The sequence below is a fragment of the Narcine bancroftii genome, chromosome 4 (genome assembly GCF_036971445.1).
Source record: "Narcine bancroftii isolate sNarBan1 chromosome 4, sNarBan1.hap1, whole genome shotgun sequence".
Lineage (NCBI taxonomy): Eukaryota > Metazoa > Chordata > Chondrichthyes > Torpediniformes > Narcinidae > Narcine > Narcine bancroftii.
This window is the reverse complement of record NC_091472.1, coordinates 250,178,423-250,196,026: the sequence shown is the minus strand read 5'-3', so window position 1 is coordinate 250,196,026 and position 17,604 is coordinate 250,178,423. Positions and strand designations below refer to the sequence as shown.

The following is a 17,604-nucleotide window of genomic DNA, read 5'->3' as shown; positions in this document are numbered from 1 at the left end:
TATTGGAAAAATTACTGAGGGATTAATTAGATTTTGATCTGTGGGTATCACTTTGAGGAGGTGGGTGTGAAAAGTAAATCCTGTCAAAATAATTTAATTATTTAAGGGGTTAACAGGAAGTACTGATGAGGGCAGTGCAGTTTGGCCTTTGACAATGTTCCACATGGGAGGCTCATCCCAAGGATTTGCATTAATTGGATCAAAGGCAGGGACAAATTTGACTTTATAAGAGCTAAAATATTATGCTAGAGGGTTTTTTTAAATGGCAGCGCTGCTGTAATGATAACATTGCTAGTGCGGACCTAGAGGAACAGGGAGCAGAGACACAGCAATGCTCTGCAGTGTCCTATTGCCTGGTCCCAATTCCAGCAGTTCAATACATGCTTTAAACCAGTGGTTTTCAAACTGACCCCCCAAACTAATTTTCTACCTATGCCATAAGTGCTCTATGATTAGTAAGGGATTATTTAAGGTGGTATATGAGCAGGAAGGGAAGGTTAAGAACCACTGCTCTAGACTCAATTTTTACTGAAATATTTCACTTGGAAAAAAATAGTAATTGGCCCATTTCCTTTGGAGCTATGAAACCCTGCACATAACGAGTCAATTAGGTACGATTAAAACAGTGGTTTTCAAACCTTTTCTTCCCACTCACATCCAACTTAAGCAATCCCTTACTAATCTCAGAGCATCAATAGCATAGGGATTATTTAGGGTGATAATGTGAGTTTAGGGGGCAGTTTGAAAACCACTGCATTAAACTTTTTTTTTATTAAAAATTCTGCAATTGTGAGGTCTGTACCTTAGATAGCAGCACCTGTTCTTGCCAGCAGGCCTCGAGGGGTTGCAAACTCTGGAGGTGCAGCGGACTGGTGCAGGGCACCACCAATTGGGATAACACCCCCACTGAGAAGCACCCTACAGGACAATGACCTGCAGGGGGCTCAGCAGCTGAAGGACCCACACTCATACGAGCTGCACGGTGTTGGTGACTTGCAGTCGAAGGACCCAGAGACTGCGGGCTGCTGGCGGCTTGTGGTCAAAGGACCCACACAGACTGGGGGCTACTGGAGACTGGCTCATGGGAACCAGGATTTGACAGGGTGCTGATGGCAAGAAGGGCTCTTGTAATGCCTCGGTTGCTGAAAGCTTCCTAATCGCATCAAAGGTTTGGACCTGAAGCTCGGGTTGCCAATGGATTGGATAGGGTTCCATGCAGCTGCAAAGGTTGCGACAGTACTGGAGGAGATTCAGCGTCTCTGAAAGGACTCTCTTTCTCCTGCTGTTAGGGTTGCCAGGCAATACTAATGGCAACTTTGGAAATTTTGTGTTCATTACATTTTTGGTGGTATTACATGACAGTAAAATGAATGTGGAATCTTTCTGCAAGTATGTGACAGGGATTAAAGTTGACACCCTTCCCGCTATTGTGATTAATAATGACGTGAACAAGGTATATTTTATTAGCAAGTTCACAAAAGGCATGAAAATTGGTAGCAAAATCAGTGAAGATTGTTGTCAGGCTACAAGATGATATTGATCAAAGAACAATGGCAGATAGAATTCAATCCTTCTAAATAAGGGTAGATGTACAACACAGATCCTGCACAGTGAATTGCAAGACCCTGAAATGTACAGAGAAATAGATGGGCCTTGATGTACAAATCCCATGATCCCCAAAGAGTGCATGTATATATTTTACAGAGATCATTGAATGTCTTAAAACTCAAGGACTTGAATGAGTATTAAAAAACAGACAGATTCTATTGTAACCTCAACATGACATTCCTGTTTATACTCCATGCCCTGAGCAATTAAAAAACTGAAGACACTGATAAAATTCTCATCATGCCAAATTCAAAAATAAATTTATGAAAATTGATTACAGCAAAATACACATTTCATATTACACTGAAACAGCAACACATCAAAGAGGCAACCATTCAAAATTCCACATTGCATTTCTAAAAGTTAATTACACTTTTTAAAAAAGCATGGGCCACAATATTGCAAGCTCAAAACTTTTTATTGAAGAATCAAATTCCAAAGAATATTGCATAGAACATGTAGATGGTTTGCATTTGGAAATACCAGTAACAGAAAGAGCAATTCCCTCAAACATTTTTTTTTAATTATATTTTTTTTTCACCATTATCACAAAATCACAAGTTTAAAGAAACAGTAGATTCATGTCTTCTTTTGTATGCACCTGTTATAATACAGAATGGTAAACTAACCTCGATTGACATTTGTGTTGCTGAGAAATCTCTTGAACTTGTAAGATCTTGATGTGTCAACAGCCCATGTTTAGAGTCAATAATTTGGGTTACTTATCCAATTCTTCAAATTAGGTGCAAGAGTTTATGAAGATAAAAGGGAAAATATTAGGCTGAGAAAGTAAATGGACATCCTGTTCCCAACATCATGTCATTTGAGCTCCCCAAGAACTGCAATTGCAGCTGGGAGACAGGTCTAATATCCTCTTTATACAGGTAATTAGCTCCTGCTTCATATATTTTCCTGAAAGCATGCAAGAGATTGAGAAATTGCCATGGCAGTTCTAAGCACATGAACTTTGGCATTTTTATCTCATTGCCAACACCAAAGTAAATAAGCGGTAGAGAAGAGGTGGGAATCTTTGGCATCAACCTTTTTAAAAGATCATTAACCAAAACAACCACATAAATCTTCAAAACATGGCAAGTTTTTTCCTGAAATACTATTTAGTAATTCTGGCATTCATAAGCACATGAATACAAAAACTGCTTTTACACAATTGACTGAACACTGGCAAATTACTCAAAACATACAAATGTTTCACCAACTAGACCAATGTGGTAAAAAGGAATCTATAATCACATACATTAGCTTCAAGAATTTTGCGATTTATAAATCAATCTTGTACCATTTGTATAATCTTGAAAGAAACAGCATGCCTTCAATCAAAATGACAAAAATCATAAAATTCAAAAACTGACACTCATTTTATACACAGCAGTGCCCCAATATTCTGTACCTCAGTATACACTGCACTCCAAGGGTCCAAAGTTGCAACACCTCCATGCAACTTCTGTCTTATACACTTGGCCAACTTTGTTTAGCCTTGTCAAGTTCCTTCCCATGTCAGAGCTGGGCCCGCCCAGATTTTTCCTGGGAAGCTTTTTACAGGATTAAGTATAGCAGTTCCAAATGACCAGATTTCATTAGTTTATCCCATTACAAAACCATGATTATAAATAGCATTTTGAAATGGTTACAAACAATGAAAACAGCAGAAAGATATATGGACTGCTCAATAACAGTACAGCAGATTACCAGTTTTAAGTCTTCCCAGTACATGTAACAAGCTAGTTAGCAGGTGGATGACAATTTCTAATTCAGTACTTATTGATTCCAAGGATCCGAACTCCATGTAATTGAGGCAGCTTGGGAATCAACACTGTCAAAAGAGAAACAGTGTTGACAATAAAATGTGTTGGATCATACTTGGTGTAAAAACTGGCCAGAAAGTACCTACAACAAGAACAAAAACAGCAGAATAAACAAACAAAAGCAGCAATTTTTTTTTTTTTTAAGATTAGGCTTTAAATTAAGTTTGAAAGCTATACAAAATTTGTGCATTTACCCCAATAATTCTGCAACAGGATACTCAGATTTATACACACACACAAAAAAAAATTTGGAGTGTTCTGTTGTCTTTCGTTATATCCATCAACAAATTTAATGACCATGTACAGCTGGCCAGCTCCAGGATCACGAGGTGAGCCATTGATGGAAATATACTGCAATACCTTGTCATTTTTCAATTTCCTTCAGGAAAAACACGGTTAGCAAAACGGTTAGCGCAACGCTATTGCAGCACTAGCGAACTGGGTTCAAATCCAGCGCTGTCTGCAAGGAGTTTGTATGTTCTCCCTGTGTCTCCTGGGTTTCCTCCTGGTGCTCCAGTTTCCTCCCACTCTTCAAAATTTACCAGGGTATTTGGGTGGCACAGGCTCATGGGCCAGAAGGGCCTGTTACCATGCTGCATGTCTAAATTAAACTTTAAAATACTCCAACCTCCTTTCAAAATGAAATTAATCAAAACTAATGATGCCCAAGGTATAATAATATATAATTGGAGTAGTCGGGCTGATGCAACTTTGGTTGCAGTTTGAATTATTCACCATGTCTTACTACCATTCAAATTACAGGGATTTTAGAGGAAGAAATTGTACAAGTCCAATCCACCAATACAGAATCCTTCAAATATGGAATCCATATCACCTTAATTGCATGCCCAATATCTCCTCCGCTAGATCAGAATATCAAGCTTGCCCTCCTTGCTAACAATGTAGGAACAACTACAAGACATGTCCCCATGCTCAAATCCTACCTTTATTTTGCACACACATACTGGTCAAAAAAAAAGTAATGCAGAGAATAGGCTTCCATTGTTACTTTGTACCATCATTTAACAGGAACAAGGATACTATCAATCAATTTGCATCATTGCTGTCCTAATTTTCCCTTTGGTATTTCACAAAATAGGGTTCATTTTCCAAAAGCTAATTGTAATTGAGCTCTCCCCCAACTCAATTTGAAAAGGTTAATTAAGAATCAAGTTTGCACTCATTTTCATTGCTTTCACAACAGAAGGTATAGTTTCAATAATTGGTTTCAATAATTCACACTCCTATCAAGAACACTGAACGTTGGTTTAAAGCTAATCAAAAGTCAGACTGGTAGAGTTTCAAGAACACTTAAAGAAATAGGTTCTTACAGAATAATTGGTGATATGGTGAGGAATTTTCTGGAAGATGTAAACTGTACTCCATAATCCAATTGTTCCCAATGTGTCAGAAGTCTAGCTTTCCCTTGATCAGGTGTTTCAAAGGGTGTCCCCTTGACTGCATGCAAGAACACATACATTCCCTGCAACAAGCAAATATCAGACAAATTAGTAATATTTACAAACCCTTTAAACAGAAGACAACCAGAAACCAAAGATTTTATGTTCAAAGTTCAATTTTAATTGTCAGAGTACATTCATGACATCATATACAGCCCTGACAATTTTCTGCAGGCCAGGCAGAATTTATACTTATCAATAGTACAAAAAGATAATACAAAAGAGATGTAAACAAGGAAATGCAAACAAACTGCAGTATAGAAAATAAATATTCAATAATCGATAGTGTGCAAAGTAAGAGTCCTTAAACAAGTCACTGATTAGGTTTGTTATTTAGGAATCTAATGGTGGAGGAGTAGCATCTGTCCCTGAACGTGGTGGTGAGAGTCTTGTGGCACCTATACCTCTTTCCAGATGGCAACAGCGAGAACCGAGAACGTATTGGGTGGAGTGGAGCCAAAAGATAAACACTCAGTGGCACAAGGACAGCTTCCCCCACCTCCATCAGATTCCTGAATAATCAATGAACCAAAGCCACTGCCTTACTTTTTGTGATCAGCTATTTTTTTTTAATTTATAGTAATGTTGTAAGATGGTTATAAAATGAATGTTTGCCCTATGATGTGGCTGTAAAACACTGAATTTCATGACTATTAATTTTGATTCTGTTGACTGCTGCTGCTCTCAGACAGCTGCATTCCACATAGGTTATCTTGACGGTTGGGAGAATTTTGCCTTTGATGTACTGGGCTGTGTCCACTACCTTTTATGGGCTTTCCGCTCAGAAATATTGGTGCCTCCATACCAGGCCATGATGCAGCTGATTAGCACACTTGCCACTACACATTCCGATGTCATACCAAACCTCCATAAATTCCTGAGAAAAAGGAGGTGCTGACATGATTTCTTCACATTAGTATGTTGGGTCTAGGAAAGGTCCTCTGACATAGTGACTCTCCCAGGAATTTCTATTTGCTCACCCTCTCCACCACTGATTCTCCAATGATCACTGGATCATACTCTTCTGGTTTCCCCTTCCTAAAATTCACAATCAACTCCTTGGTTTTGGTGACATGGAGTGCGAGGTTGTTGTTAGTACAGCATTTAGCCAAGTTTTCAATCTCCCTCCTGTATGCTGACTCATCGCCTTTCTTTATACAACCCATTCCCCTGGTATAGTCAACAAATTTGTAGATAGTAGTGTTGTTGTACTAAGCCACACAGTCATAGGTGTATAGCTAGTAGAAGCAGGGGACTAAGTATGCAGTCCTGTGGTGATGGAGATTGTGGAGGAAATGTTCTGACTAATCCTCACTGATTGTGGTCTGGAGGTAAGGAAATCCAGGATCCATTTATGCAGTGGGGTATTGAGGCCCAGGTCTTGGAGTTTGTAAAAATACAAAATGCTGGAGAAGCTCAGCAAGTCAGTGTGCTTTATGAGGGCAAAGGCAAAGATACAGAACCAATGTTTTGGGCTTGAGACATTCATCAAAGTTTACACCTTGATGAAGGGCTAAAGCCTGAAATGTTGGGTATTGATCAACCTTTGCTACATAAAGGACAAATGTTTGACCTGTTGAGCTTCCCCAGCATTTTGTCTTTTTACTTCAACCAGTGTCTCTCAGATTTTTGTGATTTAAGTCTTGGAGTTTGCTGCCCAGTTTTGAGGGGATGATGCTGTTACTACATTCAGTGCAGGTTAGCAATTTTCCCAGCAAGAAATATACAAATAATTTGGAACTTAAATTAAGGCCTCCTACAATGACAGGAATGGACAGGTTTGCTCCACTAGGAGCAAACCAAATGGTCTATTATAATAATTTTATGAATCCAAATTGTGCATGACATCTTGGAGAATATTTTAAAATCTCTACAATTAAGCAATAGTTTAAAACTAAATTCAGGTGGATATATTGAAATTAGATTGTAGATGAAAATCTGGAGAAAGAAGAAAAGTCTGCAGATATCAAAGTTGAGTCTGTGTATTGCTGTAAACAAAAATCTAGACTGTTGTATTCAGTCTTAAAAAGTGAGCCCTACACCAAGTGCAAAACTAATGGCAACAAGTTCAAGAATCATCATAAAAAAATTTAACAATGAAAACAAGTTACTCACCAAGTTGTGGATGACGTTGGTTAAAGTCCATACAACTGGAACAGTGAAGAAGGGGATACTCAAGAGCACAATATGAAGCATTCCAACACCAAGCGCATAGGTCAACCATATTCCTCGGCTGTTCATCACCCTTGTGTTAGGATTGACTTCACTGTGTGCAACACCCACATTCATCTTTCCACCTTCAAAGGATAAAATTCACAACTTTCCTGAAATCAAAATTATAGGACGTCAATACAAATTCTGAAGTGTGCTATTCAAAGCATACTGAGGTACTTGAGTCATCAATTCTACTCCAGCTGCTTGAAGATGCCATCAAAACTTATTTGAGAGCTATTAAATGGCAGTTCAGTATCAAATATTTACTCAGTTTTTCTTTGGAAAAGTGAATACTTTTCACGCTATTGTATAATATTGCATAATTTTCCATAATTCCTGTATATTAAAAAAATTGCTCTATCCACCCCCCCACAAACAATCTCTATGGTTAGTGACAGTTTTGAACTCTAATCCTTCAACTAGTTTATTCTCAAGATGCCTCAGAAGGGTTCTGGTGGGGGTGCAGGGAGGTGGGGGGGGAAATCAAACAGATAGAGGAGAGGAAAAGTAGCATCTGGATGAAAAAGTGCTTGAACTTGAAAAGCAAAATGATGGTAGCTTGGCTGCAAGATTACTGATGAGTTTCACCAGGGATGAGAGCTGGTCCACTGGTGTTCGAGCTAAGAAGGGGTGAGTTAGGTTTGGGAAGGTCAAAACAGCCTTGGCCAAGTGTTCATATGTAATTTAAAAGTATTAGAATTCATAACTACTATTCTCAGTTTTTTTGTGCTTTTTATCTTCAATATCCCTTCTATCCCAAATTAATTTCAGTGATCCAACTGGTTTATGCAGACTGGTGCAGATTTGTCTTGACCTATACTTCAGGTATATTCCGATACACAAAACACAGTATAGGGCCTTTTATAGTGAAATGTAAAGACAGATTTCCTCTACCTTTAAAACACTCGACTTACCTGCATAAAAGGTCCAAAGGTGAATCGGTGGGTCCAACACGATCCAGGTTCCCTCCCCCAAGGGCGATAGTGTCAGAGGTGGAGTGAAGTCACTCCACCTGCTGTATAAAAGGATTGCTGCTAAAAGCGGCTCCTAAGGGGGGGAGGGCTGACGACATCACAAATTTTAAAGTACCCATCTGCAAAAAAGGAGATTACGAGGCGCAGAAGGTCTGCTTGAGTTCTAAGACTGCTCGAACAGATTTCCACTAGCATTTGTACCTGCTGTATATAGTGTTGTATATAGGGCGTTTTCATTTCCCACGCGCATGTTCCATGTCAGGGTGGCGGGCAATGCTACTGCACGACATGCCCCACCTCCTTCACCTTCAGAAGCCTGCTGGGAAATCTCTGCATAAAAGGACCGCATGATTTGCCTTTTCTGTCCTCTGCATAAAAGGTAAATTCACCTTTTATTTCTGTAAAGTGAGCAGGGAATAATGCGGCTTTTGCGCATTAAAAACCCCTCTGATTTTCTGCATTTCCACTGTCAGGGAACTATATAGATGGGTCATTTCTCCCAATTCTCTGCTTCTGGATATTTAGCATCTTTGTTTTGTCCTTTCCTTTCATCCTCGACTGCTATATACCAACTAAAATGTTCTTGACATGTTTTGTCTTGCAAGACATTTTATTGGACATTTTTTGTGAGCAGTTCCATTCCACTCCCTTTCCTGTCCTACAGAACAAAGTGGATTCAGGATTTTATAGTTTGTAGCCTTTGATCGAAGCTGCACAAGACAGCTTAAAACCGAGGAGGTAGAGGCAATTTGTTCCATCAGCTTTTGACACTCCTATTTCACATGGTGGTGAAGCAGGAGGTTATGCTGCCAACGTTTGACCTGTAGTTTCCTTCTGATCTCAATGATCACAGTCAAGTTCCGTGAAGTGGGAATCTACAGCAGTTTCACAAGCCTTGACAGCAAAGAGCAAGTACATTTTAGTTTGAATGTTCCAACAGATTTAATTATTACACATTGGAGAAACAGCAAAACAACCATTTCAATTTTTTTTTTTTTTTTTTTTTTTTATAAATGCTCAGCTCAACAAACCCTGTGGAGTTGCAGAGAACAGCAGCAACACCTTTTTGGGTTCTTAAACTCTAGAATTTGCAGTCAGTTTCAGTGTACTGGAATGACCAACTGACCATTATTCCTATTGTTACCTGCACAAAACCTAAACCAAAAAAAAATAGCCAGATCTGCCCAAAACCCTTCCAGTAACTGCATTCAATTAATTGAAAGTTAACATACAAAGAAAAGACAAAGGCCAAGCCACAAATTCAATGTGTTAATTACTCTCTAATTGCCAAATTTATCCCACATCTTGAACAATGAACAACTTTCCAATGCCACAGGTGCATTAGTGTACTGTATCCAGGGTTCCTCCCACCTCAATAACCTATGATCAAGAACTCACGGTTTATTCCACCGTCACTATATTCTTAAAATGAAAGCTTTGCCTGATGAGTCACCATACAGGAGGAAGATTGTAAACTTGGCAGAATGGTGCACCACCAACAACAACCTTGTATTTAATGTCACCAAAACTAAGGGACTGATTGTTGACCATACCATCCAGTGATTATTGGGGGAAATCAGAGGTGGAGAGGGTGAGCAAATTTAAGTTCTTGGGAGTACTACTTCAGAGTATCTTTCCTGGACCCAACACTAATAGCATCATGAAGAAAGCATGTCAATGCCTCTATTTCCTCAGGAGTTTGCAGAGGTTTGGTATGACACCAGAAATCCTGGCAAATTTCTACAGATGTGTAGTGGAAAAGTGTGCTGACCAGCTGCATCACAGTCTGGTACAGGGACACCAATACCCCCAAGTGCAAAGCCCTCCAAAAGTAGTGGACACAGCCCAGGACATCACAGGCAAAACCTTCCCACCATTGAGAACATTTACAGGAAATGCTGCCGTCAGAGAGCAGCAGCAATCATCAAGGATCCACACCACCCAGCATGTGCTCTGTTCTTGCTGCTGCCATCAAGAAAGAGGTATAGGTGCCACTTGACTTGCTCCATCAGGTTCAGGAACAGTTGCTATCCCTCCACCATCAGACTCCTCAACGACAAACTCAATCAATTAGGGACTCATTCAAGGACTCTACTTGTGCACTTTATTGATAAGTCGTAATTCTGCCTTGCCTGGATAGTAGGTGATGTCATGTATGTACTCGGGCATTAAATCTGAAGTCTTGCCTGCAGTGATTCCAGCACTGAAGTTTAACTACATTTAGAAATTTAATAAACACTTAAATATACAGGTGTATAAATGCTTAAAAAAAACCTTACTATGCATCAAATTATTTCATCTCTCCACAGCACCTCTTTTACAATTTTACCAAATTTTAATGTCTTAGCTTATAACACTCATGCATTATGAAAATTTGTTTTGTTTTCTCTAATTTTCTTATTGTTCAAATCCACATTATTTTTTTCCTCATCTAAAATAGATCCAGAACTTTGCCTACCTTACATTTGATCATGGTATTTTTTTCTAATTCAGGAGATCAGTTACTTGTTACATTCCTCGAACCAAAGTGTTGCTTTAGTTGAGTATGTCATAATCCCAGAAACTACCAATTCAGCAGTTCTGAGCCATTATTTATGCTTCACAATCACATTCCACCTTTGTTCATGTTAACCTAACATGTCCATTATTACCTGTACTAGTCCAATTTAATCTTATCATTAATTTGATTGGATTTAAAAAAATATATATACATCAACCTGGAAAAAGGACATGGGTGAAGTCCAGCCACAAAACTTGAGTAATTAATCCAAACTTGCACATCAAGAATGTGCTAAAAGCTGCCTTTTAGCTAATAGAAGCCTTCTCAGGCCTCTCATTTGAATGTAAGCAATTATATAGTAGAAATTCTCCCTAATTTCCTGGTCCATACATCTCAAACAAATAATTTAACATCCAAAAATTTGATCAATACAGTATTTAGTTGCAGTTCAGATATTATTTGCTTTTTTCCCCCACCAGTGGAATACAGTTACAAGTTCAAGAATGGCTAGAAGGGTTTTAGAATGCATCAACTTGTGGGCGGCATGGTTAGTGCAACACTTTTACAGCTCCAGCAATCGAGACCGAGGTTCAATTCCCATGCTGTATGTAAGGAGTTGGCATGATCTCCCTGTGTCTGCATGGGTTTTCCCCGGGTGCTCCGGTTTCCTCCCACCATTTGAAACATACCAGGAGCTGTCAGTCAATTGTGTGTAATTGGGCAGCATGGACTCATGGGCTGAGATAGCCTGTTACTGTGCTATATGTCTAAACTAAAAAAATTCTCATTGCCTTGCATCACATCTTCAATAAAACAGAAAATGACAGAAATATTCAAATCAGGCAATCTACCAGGAGAAACATTCAGCATTTCTGGTAGACAATCATTCATCAAAATCCTTGACTGCTTTTTTTCCCCTCCAGAATTCGAGCAGCTTCAGATTTTGCTTTCAAATCACATCTCCAAGATTTGGTGGCATACTACAAAGATCAACTTTCAGCTTCACCCTCTCTCTTTACAATGGTTATTCAGAATTAAAAAAAAACACAACATATCATAAAATCACCCCAACCATTATACTGTCCCCAATTCTCCGACAGTTAATAAACAAGTTTCAAGTTATGGTCTTACTTGTCCTAATTAACTTAATTAATGCTTCAAACCATCCAACCTTGTGTCATATGTTGGATTTTTATTTACATACCAGTCAATCTGGATCAGAGTGCCATTTTCAATACAGGGTATTCAATGTGCTTTATATTTTAAAATCTGGTCAGTTTGAAAGGCCCAAAGATACGAATTAATTTGCAATCAAACTATCAGATAAAACATTTAACTGGATCTTATCAAATCATCGCAACCAAAACTTTGAGGGTGAGGGAATGAACTGAAGATTAGCTTTACTGATCACACCTTTTTTTTTTAATTTAAACTTTGAAACGCCTTTACTTTGACCCTTGGCCAAGGTGTACCATTGATCTAATAACTCACAAAATTGGCTACAGCCCTTTTGCTTTCCAATAGTATGTTAATAACATCAAGTCATTTTGGCATTTCTATTCTAACTCTGGCCCTTTGGACCCTCTCCCCTGACTTCCCCAACCCTCCCCCCCCTTGGATCCTTCCTACCCTCCACCTCATGATTCCCCCCATTCTCTTCCCCCTCAACCCCCTCCCCACCCCCACTCAACACCTGCCTGTTCTTTACCATCCCCTCCAACCCCCAGCTTTCAGAAATGGAATGCTTTGTTCTCAGAAGAGGCCTCATCTTCATCCCCCTTCACCCACACCTCGAGTTCGGTGCAAGCTACGATGTCAAACTCTTCTTCTGATGGCTTAATCTCGGTGCCCACCTACAATCAGGATTCTCCACCCCCCCACTACACACCCCTTCTCCCATTTTAAACCTTCCTCCTCCTGGACACCTCGAGCCAGCCTTTGGCCATATTTTCATCTGCTGCCGAAACATCAACCTTCTCGACTTCACGACTCCCCTCACTCATTCCGATCCCACCCCTCTGAACGCCATACCCTCCACTCTCTCCACACTAATCCCACCTGACCATCCATCCTGCAGACAAATATGCTGCTGATATGTTCTGGCTCATTGACCGCTATCTGGCCCTAGCCAGAATGCAACTCCCAGAACCTCCTCTTACTTACCCCTCCAACAGGAACCCACCAAAATTAACAAAACCACCGTCTCATGCACCATCTCTGTACTAGTCACTTCCAGTTATCACTGTTGCAAAGCCTTCATCCTAATTATTTTCCAATACTGCATTGCCCAGTTCTACCTCCTTCCCAAGATCCGCAAACCAAATGATCCCAGCAGACCCATCATTTCTGTGTGCTCCTACCCCACTGAAATGGAATCTGCCTACCTCAATCCAGTCTTGTCCTCATGGTCCAGTCCCTCCCACATCCATGATACTTCATATGCTCTCCATCACTTCAACGACTTTCAGTTCCCTGAACTCGACTACCTCATTTTTACCATGGATATACAAGCACTAAACACCACCATTTCCCCTATACCAAAGGTTTCAAAGCCCTTTATTCCTCTCTTGAGAGCAGACCCCACCAGTCACTTACACCATCACCCTCGAGTTGGAAGATTTTGTACTCATCCAAAGAAGTAGCCATTGGTACCCACATGGGCCCCAGCTAGGCCTAATTTTTTGTTGGCTACATGGAGCAAGCTATGCTACAAGCTGACACAAGCAAAGCTCCTCAATTATTTTTCCAAGACATCAACACTACTTTGGTGCTGCCTCATGCATTAACAATGAGGTTATTGACTTTATCCACTTTGCTATGAACTCCCACCTCAACCTCAAATTCACTTGGATCTTCTCTAGTAACACTCTCCCTTCTCTCAATCTCCATTTTGGGAGACAAATGCTCAACAGCTATCTTCTACAAACCCACAAACTCCCACAGCTACTTCGACCACACCTCCTCACACTCTGTACCCTGTAAGGATTCCATTCCTTTCTCTCAATTCATCCATCTCTGTCGATCCTGGATCCCCCTTGTCCTCATCTACCAGCCTTCCAGCCTCTGCAATTAACATATCATCTTCTGCAATTTCCACCACCCATGTCATCCCATCATCAGGCACATCTTTCCTTCTCCTTTCCTCTCAGCTTTCCGCAGGGACCGCTCCTTCCGTGCCTCCTTCGTCCACTCCTACCTTCCCACCAATCACCTACTTTGCACCTAACCCTGGCTGCACTTGCACCCAAGCCTCCTCCCTCACCATTACTTGGGATCACAAACAGTTCTTCCAAATGAAGCAACCCATGAATCTGCAATGGCAATACTTCACCCAGTGCTCTCATTGTGGTTTCCTCCAGATCAGAGAGACTCACTGCAAACTGGAAGATTGCTTCATTGAGCACCTGGGCTCTGTCTGCCACAATAGCAAGGATCACCCAGTGGCTACCCATTTCAATTCCCCATCCCATTCCCTTGCTGACCATGGTCTCGTGCGCTGCCAGAATGTGACCACCCTAACATCAACTTCTCTGCTTTCTGTTGGCACCACCTCCCATCTATTCCTATGTCTCCTATCTTCTTGCTCAGTCTCCCTCTTCAGTTTTTGTTAGGCACTTTCAGGGGGCCAAAATACCCCAATGTAAAGCCGCATATTCTACTCCTATGCGGCTGTCGGGAGGCCACCTGAAAGTGGAGAACCCAGCCAGGAAGAGCTCTTACCTAAGCCTCCTTCCGAGAATCCCCTGTAGCACCTGAAAGCAGCAGTGGGACTATGGGCACAGTCCACAGGAGCCGGCGTTTGCTTGGACGTGGCTCTCCTTCAGCTGGCACGTTCAGGTGATAGAAAGGGCTCTTCTCCGCAGCCACCCAGCCGCGTCTGCCGGCACCTTATCTGCGTCCAGGCACCTGAAAGCGGCTATTGTTTCCTCCTCCCTTCCCCCACCCCACCCCCCCCCCCCCCAACTCTCCATTTCGAGCCAATACTCCCATCCCCTCCCACAATCCATTCTCACCTTTCCTCTCTCCTGTCCAATGAACACATTTTGTCTAACGATCTGCACTCCTCTCCCTGCTCCTTTGAATTCAGGCGCCTGCCTGCTTTTCAGACACAAAGTATCGGTTATACATCCCTCCCCCATGGACGACCCCCTGAGTTCCTCCAGCATTGCTGCGCTTCTACACACTTTCGTGTTTCACCCCAGCCTGTGCTAGAGAAACGAACTGCCACCTTAAAGATCTCGCATAGAAGGCATGCTGAACGCGAAGTGGTTTGCATCGATCGTCATGATCTAGGCTCAAAGGGGAGGACTCCTGACAGCACTAGGCCCTGCACGATCCTCAATGTACCATTCCATAGAAACAGCACGCTCACCGGAACGATTCGCACCAGAGTTCACCCCAACCCAGTGACCGCGTCGCTAGGGCGAAAAGGCTGATTTTAAAACCAGACGTCACTCTCAAATCCATACCTGTCCCACCATTCGCTGGGTTCTTGGTTTTTCAACTCCCTTTAGAACGGAAGTAGTGTGACGCAGTTTTGAGCGACGGCCGCAGCGCTCCTCCTCGTCCAATGGCCGGCCGGAGCTCCCGGCGGCGGCGGGCCACGGACCGAAGGGCGGGATTTCCACGAGCGCGGACGATCCCTTCGCCCGGTGGACGACGCGCGCACGCTGTGATCGGGTGGCGGCGGGTTGGATGGGGTGTGAGGCGCCCGGGGTGAGTGGCCGTGTGGTGCGGTGAAAAAGCCTGGGGGTCATGAGGCAGTCTTTCGAGGGCATGTTGACAGCTGGAGTCCCATTTGGAACGTCACCGGAAAAGTTTAAGCACTTGGTTTGGGTGCTCCGAGTCACCTCACGCGCACGGAACCATGGGAAAAGGATGCTCCTTTCGCACTCGGTGTCGCTCATTATTGATAGGGAGGAGGGGAGTCATTGGATCTGATTATTTATCTGGCCGAAGTCTGCAAAAGTAATTAGAATATACATTCAGACGAAAAGAGTTTAGGCTTGTTGCGACGACAAGTTCAGCAGAAATACTCTCATCTGGTGCTGGAGAGTCCTTCATTGCACAATTTCTTTAAGTCCAAGAGAGCCAGAAAGAATCAGAATTTATTGACGTGAATTGGTTGCTTTGGGGCAGCAAATATTGCTATAAATTACATTTCAACAATAAATAGTACAAGAAAAATAGGATGGAGTGAGATCATGTCTATTTCATGGTCCATTCCAAAATCCGATGGCAGAGGGGAAGAAGCTGTACTTGTGCCACTGGGTGCTGGTCTTCAGGCTCCTGCAGCTGCTTCCTTCTGACAGCAGTGCGAAGAGGTCATGGTGTGGGTGACTCTGAGGTTTTTTTTCCTGTCCTTCATACCAGACTGTGATGCAGCCAGACAGAATGCCCTCCATAGTATGCCTGCACAAATCTGCAAGTTTTTAGTGACATACCAAATCTCCTCCAACTCCAAATGAGGCATAGCCACTGGAAAGCAGCCTCTATCCTCAAGGACCCCCACCACCCACACCATGACCTCTTCGCACTGCTGTCAGAAGGAAGCAGCTGCAGGAGCCTGAAGACCAGCACCCAGTGGCACAAGTACAGCTTCTTCCCCTCTGCCATCGGATTTTGGAATGGACCATGAAATAGACATGATCTCACTCCATCCTATTTTTCTCGTACTATTTATTGTTGAAATGTAATTTATAGCAATATTTGCTGCCCCAAAACAACCAATTCACGTCAATAAATTCTGATTCTTTCTGGCTCTCTTGGACTGAAGAAATTGTGCAATGAAGGACTCTCCAGCACCAGATGAGAGTATTTCTGCTGAACTTGTCATCGCAACAAGCCTAAACTCTTTTCATCTGAATGTATATTCTAATCACTTTTGCAGACTTCGGCCAGATAAATAATCAGATCCAATGACTCCCCTCCTCCCCATCAATAATGAGCATTTGAATTGTGCTTAGCCACACAGTTATGAGTGTAGAACAGATTCTCAACCTTTTTTCTTTCCACTCATATACCGCTTTATTCCCTATGTCGTAGGTTCTCTGTAATTACCACTTGCTTAAGGTGGTATGTGGGTGGATTGAAAACCACTTTTAATTGTACCTAATTGACTCGTTATGTGCACAGTTTCATAACTCCAAAGGAAATGGGCCAATGACAATTTTTTTCAAGCAAAATATTTCAGTAACAATTGGGTCCAGAACAGAGGTTCTCAACCTTTCCTTCCCACTCGCTTACCATCTTAAGCAACCCCTTACTAATCACAGAGCACCTATGGCATAGGAATTACTTAAAGTGCTATATGAGTGGAAAGAAAAAGGTTGAGAACCACTGATCTAGATAGAAGGGAAAGTGGGCCAAGAAATTGCAGATGGAATTTAACTCAAACCAATGCAAGCTGTTGCTCTTTGACAGGTTACACCAGGGCAGGACTTGCATGGTGAATGGTAGAACTCTGGAGAGTGTTGTAGAACAAAGAGAATTTGGGGGACAGGCCCATGATTCTGTGTTACTGGTCAAGAAGGTGATGAAGTGATTAGGGCATTGAGTATAGGAGCAGGGATGCCGTGTTATAACTATACAAGACAGTAAGACCACATTTGAGCATTGTTTGCAATTTTTGTCACCCAGCTACAGGGAAAAATATCATTAGGCTGGAAAGTTGCAAAAAAGGTTGACAAGAATGTTAAAGGAAGTGGGAGTTTGAATTATAAGGAGAGGCTGGGACTTTTTTCACTGAAGCACAGGAGGCTGAGAAGGTACATGCAAAGGTTTTTTAAAATGAGGGGCATATATATAAGATAAACAGTCTGCCTTTTCCCCTCATGTGGGGAATTTACAACTAGAGGGCATGTATTTGACATTTAAAAGAAATGTCACCCTTCACACAGAAGTGTTGTATGGACCAAGCTGCCAGAGGAAGTGGTAGAAGTGGGGACGATTGTAATTCAAAAGTCATTTAGATGGGTACAAAGATGGGAATAATTTAGAGGGATAAGGGGCAAATGCAGGCTCCC

General features: G+C 41.7%; 2 protein-coding genes across 12 annotated transcripts in view; one reads left to right on the top strand and one right to left on the bottom strand.

Moving 5' to 3' along the window:
• Positions 1 to 17,604, top strand: part of LOC138761841 (PMS1 protein homolog 1-like) — a 105,617-nt gene that overhangs the window by 19,171 nt on the left and 68,842 nt on the right. For 3 of the 10 annotated variants that reach the window (XM_069934688.1, XM_069934686.1, XM_069934687.1), the window contains exon 1: positions 15,141 to 15,295. The exons of 2 other annotated variants lie outside the window; for them this stretch is intronic. The gene's annotated coding sequence lies outside the window, so the exon portion shown is untranslated. Of the gene's footprint in view, positions 1 to 15,136; positions 15,296 to 17,604 lie in introns of those variants that run through there. 5 more of the 10 variants (XM_069934691.1, XM_069934690.1, XM_069934685.1 and 2 more) reach the window with 3 other exon arrangements.
• LOC138761843 (ORM1-like protein 1) lies at positions 1,852 to 15,191 on the bottom strand. Of its 2 annotated transcripts, none has more exons than XM_069934696.1 (4): positions 15,049 to 15,191; positions 7,007 to 7,215; positions 4,763 to 4,914; positions 1,852 to 3,513 (listed from the first exon to the last, which is right to left on the bottom strand). In XM_069934696.1, the coding sequence occupies exons 2-4, from the start codon at positions 7,178 to 7,180 to the stop codon at positions 3,378 to 3,380; spliced, it is 462 nt and encodes a 153-aa protein (XP_069790797.1). In that variant the 5' UTR covers positions 7,181 to 7,215; positions 15,049 to 15,191; the 3' UTR covers positions 1,852 to 3,377. The 2 variants fall into 2 exon arrangements, with proteins under 2 accessions (XP_069790797.1, XP_069790798.1); XM_069934697.1 differs by lacking the exon at positions 15,049 to 15,191 and adding an exon at positions 14,952 to 15,016.